The 13,433-nt window shown below is 36.1% G+C and overlaps 1 protein-coding gene across 1 annotated transcript in view; it reads left to right on the top strand.

The window, feature by feature from the left end:
* Nucleotides 1-13,433, top strand: part of LOC102041374 (collagen alpha-1(XXVIII) chain-like) — a 34,940-nt gene that overhangs the window by 401 nt on the left and 21,106 nt on the right. The window contains exons 2-14 of the mRNA XM_031058878.1: nt 671-841; nt 1,614-2,182; nt 3,825-3,845; nt 5,337-5,396; nt 6,529-6,582; nt 6,660-6,704; nt 7,528-7,554; nt 7,819-7,863; nt 8,487-8,531; nt 9,158-9,211; nt 9,973-10,041; nt 10,718-10,786; nt 12,531-12,599. Coding sequence (XP_030914738.1) covers nt 682-841; nt 1,614-2,182; nt 3,825-3,845; nt 5,337-5,396; nt 6,529-6,582; nt 6,660-6,704; nt 7,528-7,554; nt 7,819-7,863; nt 8,487-8,531; nt 9,158-9,211; nt 9,973-10,041; nt 10,718-10,786; nt 12,531-12,599 — 1,287 coding nt within the window. The 5' untranslated portion in view covers nt 671-681. The remainder of the gene's footprint in view (nt 1-670; nt 842-1,613; nt 2,183-3,824; nt 3,846-5,336; nt 5,397-6,528; nt 6,583-6,659; nt 6,705-7,527; nt 7,555-7,818; nt 7,864-8,486; nt 8,532-9,157; nt 9,212-9,972; nt 10,042-10,717; nt 10,787-12,530; nt 12,600-13,433) is intronic.

The following is a 13,433-nucleotide window of genomic DNA, read 5'->3' on the forward strand; positions in this document are numbered from 1 at the left end:
TCTGGGTGTGCATGTGAGGGCAGGACAAACAGTTATAATCCCTTCTGAAGGAAAAAGTCCTATGAGTAGGTAGCTGTTGAGCCTAGGCTCAGCACTCTAGGCCCACATCCCCAGGATTGCACAGCAGGTACATTCATGCCTTGACAGCACCCTCAGGCCATGACTGCTCTCCATTGAGGCCAGGGGACTGGGATAGCCGGGAGAAATGTGCAGGGCCATCAGTTCTTAAGTGAAGAGAGCAGGGAAAAACTGAGGTTTGCCTCAGTACCTCCTTCTCCCCATGTCAGCCATGAAAAAAGCAAGTTTAGAAAAAAACACCTCTGTGAATTACACTTGGGGTTCACAGTGAATCCACATGGGTACAGCCATGGATTGTACAAACAATACCAGGCAATGAGAGAGAACTGAAGTGTGTTTGTAAAAGTCTGTCTCCAGTGTAGAGAGATGTATGTGCTAGAAGGATATGTACTATGCTTGAAAAAATTCCAGTATGTCTTCATTTATTATTTATAGTGTGGTTTTGAAAAGATTTTACCCAAAGAAAGCAATATCAGCTTGTTTTTCGGGATGGTGGTTTAAAATACAAGACTGCTAAGCAACATGTTGAAGCAAAATCGAATCATGTTTTATCATCCTTGTACTGCTGTGCTTCTGTATTTGTGTTGTTTAGGAAACAAACAAATGATGTTCCTCAGATTCTGGTGGCTTTTGTGGATACTTGAACATAATGAGATTTTAGCAGAAAATCTCAGGGAAGAGAAGATATATGGATTGAGAAGATTAAAACCTAAACACATTCTGTCAAATATTGTAGAAAAATATCCCAGCTCAAGTGATCAAGGTGAATATTGTCATTCTAAAACAGGTGTGATTTTAAACATCCTGATTTATTTGGATTCTGGACTATATAGTTAACTTGCGTTCTAGAAGCTTATAATCAGCCAGATTTGCCTCATCCTACATTTGCACATGCCTAATTTTTGCACTTTTACCTTTTTACTCCTATCTTTTCTCTGCTGTTTTGTGTATTTCAGAAAAGGAGACAGCATCTGTATTTTGTTATGATGTGGCTGAGAGCCTCTTACTGTCATAAGAATAATAGCCCATATAACTCTATTTTCATAGAATTAATGTCATTAGTAGTTCAGAAAATTAATACAGATCCTGGTTTTGGAAATTTTTGTCACTGGATGCAAGTGTTAGTACTAGAGACAGTACTAACACTCACTCAAAATCTCTGTCAAATCACATTCCAGTGTCTTGTTCAGTAAGCCTCATTTTCTTATACATGACTTCCACCTATGATGGTAGGGTACAGTGAAGTAGTAGGCAAGATGACAAAATGAAATTTAAAAACCACTATGACATTTCTCATTTCATACTACATGACATCAACACACCTTCAGGTTTTTATTCCTTGGGGCATCTGTTTTGGAGCAAATCCCTTAGCCTCTATTAGCTCTATCTTCATGAAGGGCTCACACTTGTGAACACAGATGTCATCAAAAGTTTCCACAATTCCAATGCCATTCTTCAATCCTAAAATACATGTAAGGGTAGAATGAGATTTAGTATGAAGTCACTCCACTCACCTACATACCTATTTATTCTAGATGAAGATTGCATTCTGGAAATTGCTTTTTTACTGGACAGCTCCGAAAGTGCTAAGGACTATAATCATGAACAACAGAAAAGATTTGTACTGCAAACAGTAGACAGAATGAAAAGTCTGCAGCTTAGTTCTGGACGTACCCTGCGCTGGAGGATGGCCTTACTTCAGTACAGCAGCACTGTTTTCATAGAGCAGGCTTTCCATGACTGGAAAGGTCCTGAAGCATTCAAATCCCACATTGCTCCCATCACCCACATAGGTCATGGCACCTACACAACTTATGCTATAACTAATCTCACCCAGCTCTACATGTCTGAAGGGACTTTGGGTAGTGTCAAAGTAGCTGTGCTTTTCACTGATGGAGTGGATCATCCAAGAAACCCAGACATTTTTGCAGCTGCAGCTGATGCTAAACACCAAGGAATTGTATTTTTCACAATGGGAATGACCAGAGTGGCTGAGGAGGTTAGCAATGCTGCCAAGCTCCGGCTCCTGGCCAGTGTCCCAGCATCCAGGTTCGTTTTCAACCTCCAGGAGAAAGGAACTGTGGAGAAGGTTCTCAAAGAAATGGTATGTATGAGAAAGAATTTGAAATAGTGTTAGGAACGTATGTAAATCTTATATCCAATATTTTTAAAATACATTTCTTCAAAATACCATTGAAGAAACTTGTACATTTTACATGTTAAAGTAGCCCAATTATTAATGAGATCACTGTGCCAAAATACAGGTTTCCTTTCTCTTCCCACCATTCAGATCTTGTCATCCAAACATTTGACACTGCAAACTGAATTAGATTTAAACTTTATTTTTATCTTTGTTTTTCCTCCTAAGAAAGGTATTTCAAATCTCTTGTCTTAAAAAACCTTTTTTTTTAACATCCTAGTGCTTTATTCTGTAGCAAGTAGGAAAGTGAAGCTGCCTTTTGTATCAGAAAAAGATGCAGCTCTTGTAGAAGTGAACATAAATTTGCAGACCATGGAGATAGCTCAATTTAGACAAAATTTGAACTTGGTGATAGACATCTTTAAATTTCCATGGAAAATCTACCACATAATTAAGAGGAGATATGAAAACTGAGCTTGAAGCTTTGTTTGGATGCCTTTCTTCTCAATTTAAGCTTTATATATAAAAAACATTCCCTGCCAAGTGTGGAGAACAGAGCCATATTCTAGCCTATAACCCTGGTGACGCAAACTATTGATGGAGTCCTTATCTGAGCATGCGCAGAGATATAAAGTAGAATTATGAATAACAACCAGGAGACTTCTGCAATGAAATGGATGCCAAAGTGATCTCACACAGGCCTTGAAATTGCACCTGTGTTGGTTTTCCTGTCTCCCTGTCCTTCGCTTTGTTTGCATTGGTTCCCTGAAGAGCTCACTTCCCATCTTCTCTGGTACTATCCCTTTTTCCTGTGGCACAGTAACCGCCTCTCAAGGAGCAAAACACACTTTATTTTACCTCTTCTAAACAGGCAGTCATCCTCAGGTGCCTTCTTTCAATAGCATGGCTGCTGTTTGGTTTAAACAATGACTTTGTCATAACTATACGTGCATGCATGAAAATTTTAGTATTGCATTGCTTCTCATCAATACATTTATGTCCTCTCAAGAGACTGCATTAGCTGTGGAAAATGGGAGGAATGCATTGCATGTGGGTGTCTCAGCTCTACAGATCTTCTCAAAAATAACAGCTAAATCAATGATGATAACTTTATGCGATCGTTGGCAAAGTCAAATCTTTTCTAGGGTGTTCTTCCTGCTCTCATTTTGTGTGTGCTTAACAGTATGAATGTAAGAGCTTCTGATTTCCCAAGTGTAGAACATTCATCCTTCACTCCTAATAAAGAGCTGCTGCTATTCAGCAGTTTGTAAACAATGCAGTTTGTGGATGCATTGTTCCCATATATCTAGCCAACCTGTTTACTATTGTAATTTTAGAAAATTATGGCTGGATATGGAGAGTCAGTGATTTCAGTCAACAATCTATAATAAGAATTGAAAATATTTACCTTATTTTTTAGAATGGAGAGATTGCTAGAATGTTTCTTTGAAATTAAAATTTAATCAATGTTAGTCAATATATTAATTTTATAATTTAATTAGCTAGCTGGTGAATCTATTTATTTTCACATCTTGCAGTGTCTTTTCTGTAGAGCTGGATTAAGACTTTAAGTTTCTAATGTTGTTTTCAATATCTTTCTTTACAGAAAGACCTGTCTGAGGAAGAGGTAAATATTTTTTGGTTTTTCTTTTCCTGTGTAGACTTACTGCTTAATATATATTTACAATTACATGGAAACATAATTCAGGAAAACTGATAGCTCAGGAAGCTGATTAAATGCAGAGTCTAATGGAATTGTCTTCAAGTTAAACATGTTTTTGAATTTGCAGGACGGAGCTTTAATTTGCTATCCTAAGTTAATTTACTAATGTATTTAGTAATTTATAATTTATTAATTTCCTAACTACAAATGTAATTTGCTAACCTAAAGTATTTTCAAAAAAAAAAGAAACAATGTGTGACTATTCAGGCTAGCAAGAATTTGCTGATACATCTTGACATGTCCTCTGACAGACTCAGTGAAAAAGAAAACATGATGCAGAGCTGAAGACAGAGCAGTTCTAACCCTTAACCCTCTTCCTATGTGAGAGGGTTTGAAAAGTGTAAGATCTCAAAGCTCCACCACTGAGTTCTTCTAGTTTGTCCATGCTGTGTCACCCTGACTGCAGGCATTGATAGGTCTGGCTGGCATTTTGTGGGGAATAAAGTTAGTTTTCCTTTTAAAGATGTTAATGATATTTAAGGCACAGTTATCAGACAAAAAATGTTCTCCTAAGCAGCTCAAGCAAACTGCTAAATAGTATGAGTGTTCACAGAACTTTGAAAGATTTCATTTTTTACTAATTTCCACTGACATGTTGATTTTTCTCTATCTATATAAAAGTAGTAAGACAGTCAATGTTAGCCTTGGAAAACATATTGTGACTAATTTGGATATTCAGATAAGAATGATTTTTGAACCTTTCACTTCTAGACATCTTCAAGATGAGCCGAGGTTTAATAAATAACTAAACAAAAAATTAAAATTACAGTCCTTATCCTTCCTTCAAAAATAACTCCAGTATCTGTGATAACTCTGTCATGATCTTAAAGATTCAAAAATATCTTAAAAATCACATAAATAATGAGGTTTGACTGCGACACCTGATGGCAGAGATAAGAGAAGAGAAAGAAAGATTATCAAGTATTATAATGAGTTGCATTAACTCAAAGTATATATCCACTCATATTTTGTTTATAGATCTAGCTAGAGCTAAACTAAGAACTATCCTGCATACAATGGAATTAAGTAAAGGGCTGTAAGACGCTTTTTTATTCATCTTCTTGGCTATCTCTACCATGCCTAGTAATGAAAACAAAACAGACACAGCATACCCATAAACTGACCTTGTGAACAGTTTGGAGGTAAAGCCATTATCAAGATGATTGAAATTTTAGGAGTAGGAATGATACACAATTTTGGATGGAGTGTAGGAGGTCACATTCTGGATGAGTAGTAAACTGATAGTTAAAAGATTTCTGTAAAACATGTAAATATAATTTCTGGTCATTCCAGGTGTAAAATTTAAACTAGCCATACAGTAACTTAATGCAAATGTCTGTGTGTTTTCTATCTCTTCCATTAAAATGTGCTGATTTCTACTATTTTAATCCAAAGTGTCCCCAGGTTGACACATGTAACTGTGAGAAGGGGGAAAGAGGCCTTCCTGGTCCTGCTGTAAGTAGTTGTCACTCAAATAACTGATATACAGTATAAGTTAAAATGTAATTCACTGTTAAAATTTTTAAAAGAAATTGTTTGAACCCAAATCCCGAGACTACAGAAGTTCAAGGATCAATACACACTCCTCCACGAAGATGCCCCAGCAGCAGGATGTGCACAGAGAGACCTGAGAACACCATGAGACACTCCCTCTGTGTGGGGACAGACAGGAGGAGGAAGAGTGACGTGTGGTGAGGCTCTCCTTTGAGCCACAGCAGTATGAAAGGCAGAAAGGAACACATTTCCTGTTGATCAGACAAGACCAGCTGGATCTAACTAGCCTCAAATCAAACATTAATATCCAAAAAGCTCTTTGAAAGCAAGAGAGAGAGCAAAATACTGAAGCATCAGGAACAACTGAGACAAGAATAAAGTGGACCGGACTTCTTTCAGAATAGTCTAGGGGGTTGCTTCATACAAGGCTTGGTGATCTAAACTGTGGGGCTTACATTTCAAAAAGAACTGAATGATCTGATATTACATCCCTGACATTGAACTAGAAGCACTACAATACCTTATAGCTCTTGTTCAAGGTGAAAGGTCAGTGTCAGAGCTTGAAAGAGAACCCTAGATTTGCCCATTCTCATCCTTTTGACCTGAATATCCTACACATACACAAACAGAAAGACACCCTGGGTTTATGCAGCCCAGTACAATGCACTTTAATTGAAAACATACTGTCTACCATGCACAAACCGTAGTTTTGTTTGGGTTAATAGCTGCTGTCTTTACTTGGAAAGTGCACGTATTGCTTACACAGAAGCACATACCCCAAAGAGTTGAGAAGAAAACACAACATCCACTTAGCAAGCAGGGTAGTTACAAAGGCAGCTGATCACCTCTTCAGAGAAGAACTGAACAAACTAGTTTTGTTTATAAGAAAGTCAAAGGAGAAACCTGACTGCCTACTGAGTTGGTCCCGCTGTTCCCAGATATTCAATTTCAATGTTATAGTAAATGCAGAGATTTTGAGAAATAAACCCATAGGAAGTAAATATTTTAAGTATGAGAAAAATAGCGTATATATTGTAAAACAGAATTATGTTTACTAACATATATCATAAGAACTGTATTTTGTTGTTTCCAGGGTAAAAAGGGTCGCACTGGGGATGATGGAGCTCCCGGCCTGAAAGGAGCAAAGGTGATTGGTTTTTTAGATTTAGGAGAAAGATCTGTCTTGTCCTTATTTCACTGATCTTGATATTGAATTATTCATAGGGGGACCCAGGTCTTAATGGAATCCCAGGACGAGATGGAATAGAGGTAAAAAAATACTTTTTTTTCCCCTTCTTCTCCAGTGAGCAGTGTTCCTTTAAGGCAAAATACCACCCTTTTTTTTTTCATTGTTATAAGAGCAAATTTCGATTCTGGTTTACCATATAATGACTCATTAACATTAGAAGAACTGAAAACATTCTCATTGCTTAATGGAAAGGAATAATTCCTTCTTATATGTGTAATCTAGAAAATACTCTCCAATAATACATAGTGCCTCCAAAATATTGAAATGTTCTGATATGATAATCTAAGAACATTTCAGAAATTGACACTCTGCCTCAAATCATTCTGGGATTATTTAAATTTGACAAATAAAGGACTTTTTTAAATTTGACAAATAAATTATCCTGTATATAATAGCATTGAACATTTTGAACGCAGTACATAAAGGAAGTAAGTGTAGGATTAGTCTCTTAGTGCATAATTCTGAATGCATTTACATATGAATCCCTCTACTTTATGCTTTCTTATTTATTCAGTACATCCTCTTTAATTAGTATCTTTTTCTTGTTTTCTTATTTTTGCATGTTTTTCACTGAGATGGAAATATCAACTCTACTTGATCTGCTTTTACATCACCAGAATCCCAGTCTAAAATGATACATTCATACAATTTATTTACCTATACAACAGCATCTGCCATGACTAAAAGGCACAGTACTTCAAATCATATTGCCATATTAATGAGAGTCACCTTTTCTATTTGAAATGCTATTTTTCTGAAGAGAGTAGAATATTAAGGAATACTCATGTTCCTACTTTTGGGTTATATATCGTCACAACCTGCTTTGCTTTTTTGTTTTGCCAGGGGAAATCTGGATATAAAGGAGAGAAGGTATGTCTTTTAGTCAGAATTTGTGGTTATTTATTATATATAGTGCCATATTTCTTCTAAATACTAGTAAGGAACAATAACATCATCTTAGCAGCTGCTCCACAACCTGTAATAGAAGATGTAACGGTTCCTCAATGAACTTGCAGCACAATTGCTATAGTATGTCCTGAATAGAATAACATTTATGTTTCCAACTAAAGCACCTAGAGAATAAGGATGATATTCCAGTGTAACTCATAAGTATTTATTCTTTTTCTTTGCCAGGGGGAAAGAGGTGAATGTGGAATCCCAGGAATAAAAGGAGAAAGAGTAAGTAGCCACAAAGTTGTTATGTTTCCAAGAAACACAGTTAAACCACAAAAAAAAAAAAAACAAAAAAAACCAAACCAACAATACAATCCCCTGAATAAGAGATTTAAGGCATATATTCATTCTGAGGCTGAAGGAAATTGACATCTGACAGTTTTGAAATATGTAGTGAGCAAGGACACCATTTTTACCAACTTTCTGAGCTCTTTCTACATTTTTGTATGATTCCTCTTATGGCCCAAGGCTGAGCCTGTTTAAAACAATGGTAAAACTGTGCTTTAACAGAGGCAGAAGGTTTGAAGAGAATGAGACATAAAAATGAAAACAAGGTTTCTAACTCCTATCTCTAAGATTTAGTGCATAATTGCTTTAAATATTTCAAATAGAGTTTAATCCTGGATTACTGGTCCTTGATAATGTTCATCATTACACTGTATTTTGATTATCAGTCAATTTAAAAATATTTATTTAATACTTCGTGGCTGCTGAGCTTCTCTTAAATTTAATTTTGATTTTAATGTAAAGATATCTAAACAAGATACCTTAGTAAAAAGTTACCTAAAAGTGGTTTTGACAAAATATAAATATACAGAAATATATCTTTTTTTTCCCTTATCTTTCAGGGCCCTGAAGGTCCAGTAGGCCCCAGAGGAGTAAGAGGGATACAGGTAAAAGAAAAAAAAAGAAAATCTAACTATTAAAACAACAATACCTGGTGCCCTGGGATTCAAAGATCTGAAATAATATCATACTCCTACTGACATGGAATCTTTGAGTTGCTAAGTTCAAGGCACCCAAAATCTATCTTCTTATACAGCAAAATTAATAAGAATTTGGAGAAGCAATCTAGACAAATAAATCATCCTTATAATTCATTCAGTCTCAAAGACCACAGCAAATACATTTCCATAAAAACCAAAATCACTCATTTCTCTTTCAGTGTCTTAATTATTTCATTTCCTCAAGAAGTACATGAAGAATATTTAGTCTTTTGTCATCCCAATACTCTCAGACTAATGGCCAGGAAGCTTAGTCCATCACAGATGTTTCAGTACATCTTGACTGTAGATTACCTTTAATTGTATTCAAAAAAAGGGAGAGCCAATTTCTCTCCCCAAATACCAGAACCAGCTCCAGCTATAAATGTACATGCATCACAAAACAAAGCTTCAGTTCTGCTGTGTTTAAAAGTCTTATTTTCATGCAGACTTCAGTAAATAATAAATTGTTTTTCAAGCTGTCATTTTTTATGAAAGCTTGAAAAATCTCATTGAAACCACTCCTGTTTTAACAGGGTCTGCCAGGACAATCTGGAGATCAAGGGCCTGAAGGCCTGCAAGGATCAAAGGCAAGAACTGCTCTATTTCTTCTCTTAATTAATGTTAAAATGTATTAATATAGCCTCACAACAATTATGATTTTATCCTTATATTCTATACCCTTCTTTTAGTGGATGCAGTTTCACTTGACACAGATAGCAAATTGTGTACTTTTTGTATTCTACAAGGTTCTTAAGAAAGGTATTTATTACTTTGCTCTTTGTATTGAATTCAGATCCAAATCACACTCCCATCTTTATTAATCAACAGTTAAAATATGGTAGAGTCACAGAATACTACTTAGCATTGAACTTCCTCAGTTTCCAATTTAAAACTTTTTTTTCCCTAAGTGCCAAACAGGAATTCTGTTTGGCATCTCAAATCGAGCCTTTTCTAGAAACAGAACATTCTCGAGAAGAATTCTGTAGTTCAAAAGGAATATTGTCCTGAAGAAAAACTTGAAAATAAGCATATAAGGGACATTATTTGTTATCTCTCTTGATATCTTCTTTGCACCAACTGGCCAACAGTGATACACAGAACAGCTGAGTGTCCAAACTTACATGGTATGAAACATTTTTCCTTTTGTTTAATCTCATCTTTGTACAAGATGAATTATTACCTGGGAATTTTAAAGCTTCGAAAGGATGAACAGATGAAGTACTGTATAGGACAATTCCAATGGGCTGAAATTCAGGATGCACTAAAAATTAATCTACAATGTGAGTTTAACTGATTTTCCTAGACACGAATTTATAAGCAAAGTTGTTTTCTTTTCATTCTTTGAAAGGGTGAAAGAGGTCTCCCTGGGCCTCCTGGCTTGCCTGGAGAGATTGGAATAGGACTGCCAGGCCCAAAGGTACAAAAATCTCATCTTCTGTATTGCATGTATGGTAGGATAAGGATCAAGACAGCTGAGCTAATAGACTTGCTGATTCACAAGAAAATTCAAGACCATAAATGCTGGTTTTGTGGTACTGGAAAGGTATTTTGTATGTTATCAAAACTCTTTACAAACAGTTGCAAACAAAAAGTACATTTTAAGTATATACTTTAAAGGATTTTTTTACAGTTGTTGTTATGCTTGTCATAAACTCAACCCAAAAAGAGTATGATTAGGTAAAAACAAATTCATAGTCTTAAAGAGAAATTAATATGTGCAAAACAGGCTTGTTGGTTTAGATGACTGGCATAAAAAGAACAGAAACTCCATGACAGAAATACTGACTTCTTGGGATATGACAGTAAGTGATACATGACTGGGTGCATGAAGGGAATAATTAATCTTTTAGACTCAACATTTTATTCTGTCAAATGCAGAACTGATCTCTCCCCTAAAGCTGTGACACTGCCCCAGTTCAATGCCTGCTGGGCCTTGTGTGGTGTATGACTCTGAGGACACTCAGATTTTCTCTGCTGTTCCTGTATTCTCCTACATCCAATATTTCAAGCACAGAATGCCTGATGAGTTGTTATATGCTACACACATAAAAATACCTAAATCAGGCATATTAAACGTACGTCTTTCTTTGAAGGGTGACACTGGTTTGACAGGAAGACCAGGCCCTGTTGGCCCACCTGGAGTTGGTGAGCCAGGATTTATGGTAAGTCTGTTTTTTTATTTGGTGAGAGGAAAACAGAACAGAAAGCAAAAATTATCCATGCTTCCCCATAAAAATATGTGCTAAATTAAACCATCTCTTTTCTTTCTTCTACCATTTCTCACTCTTAGACATGTTACATTGTCTGATTCTTATTTCCTTCAATGAACTGGAAATGTTTCCAATTTCTTAACTTTTCTAATTATCATATCTCCAAAACAGGTATGAAAATGTAACATCTGATGCAAAACCACACAAATGTATAAATAAATCTGTCCCCTGATAGATTTAATAGCGCCAAGTCCCTATGTGATAACTTTGAAGTTGACTGCTTTTCAGTACCACTAGAACATTAACATCAGCATGGCTTTGAGGAGAAGACTTTCAGAATTTCTAGTAGGTTTGGCTCTGAAGTCTCTCCCTACTTTTCCTTCCCTTCCTCTTCCTGGCAGTTGTAAACTCCATCTCTTTGTGGTAATTCAGAAAACCAGCATGTCAATTTTATGGTTCTTTTTCTCTAAATATCAGGCGGGACCTTTTACTGAGCTATGTACAATACAGCAGACTTAAATTCATTCCTCTTCACCTGGATGAAAGATTTCTAGTGCAACCACAAGGGAAGTTTTGTTCAGTTTTTTCACAAGTACCTTTTTCCCATTGACAAGGCAAAATTTGGAATAAACATTTCGTAAGAGGTGTTCCCATGAAAAAGAGAATCATCATTTGGTAGGTGAACTGACTGATTTCAAACCTGCTTGAAAATACACTACTGGAGCACAGTGAGTTCTTGCTGGAGAGCCCAAGGAGAAGAGCATTACAAATAAGGCTGGTGGTGGCAGTCAGTCCAAGCAGAACAGTAACACTTCCAGAGTCTCTTCAATTACATCGCAGAGCAAAGCCCCCCTCTGTGGGGGAAGAGGTGCCTGTGATGTGAATCTTTCCTAGCCAAAAAAATACTGCTATAAAAGAGATTCTGATTTTTAAAAAAAAATATTCTAAATATGCTTCTTTTATTTATTTGAAAGTTTATTTGCTTCAAAAGAAGTTCATTTTAATGGCTTAATTGAGTCCAAATATCTATACCTTAGGAATGACTCTAAAGCTCTGTGCAGAAGGAGAAGCATATTTAGGCTATGTAAATATGCCAGCATTCCATGATGTATGTGTAACCCCAAGCAATAAATCTGAGTAAAAATCTTTAAAAAACAGATACAAGAAAACACAGTGAAGTAGGCTTAATATGCACAGGTGTTGGACATGCATTTTTTTTTTTGTTATTTGCCCCTTGTGCTTCTATCAGATCTTTTTTCAAAAAGAGAGGGCATGCTATTTCTCTCCTTGCCAATTACAAACAAATCTTCCTACAGCTTTGTTTCTTTCAGCATTACTCTGCATGGGCTTTAATCTGCTTCTGTCTTTCATGATTATACTGATACATTATTAAGGATTAGCAAGAATTTGTAAAATGGAAATTTAGGGAGTGAAGATTTCCAAAATGTAAGGAATAGAAATTTCATCTATATAATCTGTGATTCCTTAGTAACCTGAAGGGTATTGTTACTACTACAGGCCAGAATGCTCATCACTTACTCACTGGGAATGTTGTGTTACTGCATTATCTGTAACAGATTATAACTACACCAATATCTGAAGACCTGCTTATAACAGAAAATGACATTGAATACACTGCTGTTCATCTGAGTATGATTAATACATATCCTAGGTCATTTTAAACTTATGTTAACAGGGACCTCAAGGACCACAAGGTGTTCAAGGAGAAAGAGGCTCACCAGGAGAAGGGCTTCCAGGAGCAAAGGTACAACAGTCAAAGGGTTCTAAGACCAGAGCATCACCATTAAATGAGTGCATGCCAAAACAAGTCCATAGAAGACACAGGAATCTGAGAAAGTACCTTGTAAATTAATGTTAAGATTTTCCATCAAACAATCCAATCTATTTTGCTGGAATTCACTTGGTTCAAACATGACTTGTAGGCATAGCTAGCCTTTGGGGCCTGTAAAGCCAATATTTAATTTACCTGATGCTTGATTTGTGGGATCTAAGCCTGGAATGAATTCCATAATTTTAAAACAGCCTCAAGCATTTGACTCTAAATAAAATACCATTAAAAGGTGCCTAGATGAAAAATCTAGCATTTTGTTTTTGGGTTTTTTTCTTAATCCTTATATAGAGATCTTTACTGTCACTATAAAGACAGGCTTCTAAGCTTTTTACATACCTCAGCCACTGGCTTATGCATTTTAGCAGAAGACTGAATTCAATTTGTTGGAAAAGAAAGGTGCTGTTACTAATGTGCAGATCCAGTGGCAGTAATGAGAGTGGCAGTTGTACCTACATGGATGAACTTTCTAGAATATTCTTTTGCTGCCCATTGAAAACCTAGGCTGAGTTGTTGCTTTGGCCTTTGGTTACAAATAACAAAGTGACACAGATTGTACATGAACTAAATGAGCAACTAAACAGTTTTCTCATTTTTATGCAAGCACCAATTCTGCTTGAGAAAACAATAAAAAAATGGCTTGGCGGATGCAGAGCCAAACTAAAAATCAGATTTTCTCTGAGAGTAGCCCTTTACTAAAAATCTTAAGATTTCTGCTTAGCACAATACTGTTGTCAGCTAGGTGGAAAT

Source organism: Geospiza fortis, unplaced genomic scaffold (assembly GCF_000277835.1).
Source record: "Geospiza fortis unplaced genomic scaffold, GeoFor_1.0 scaffold112, whole genome shotgun sequence".
In the NCBI taxonomy this organism is placed as follows: Eukaryota; Metazoa; Chordata; class Aves; order Passeriformes; family Thraupidae; genus Geospiza; species Geospiza fortis.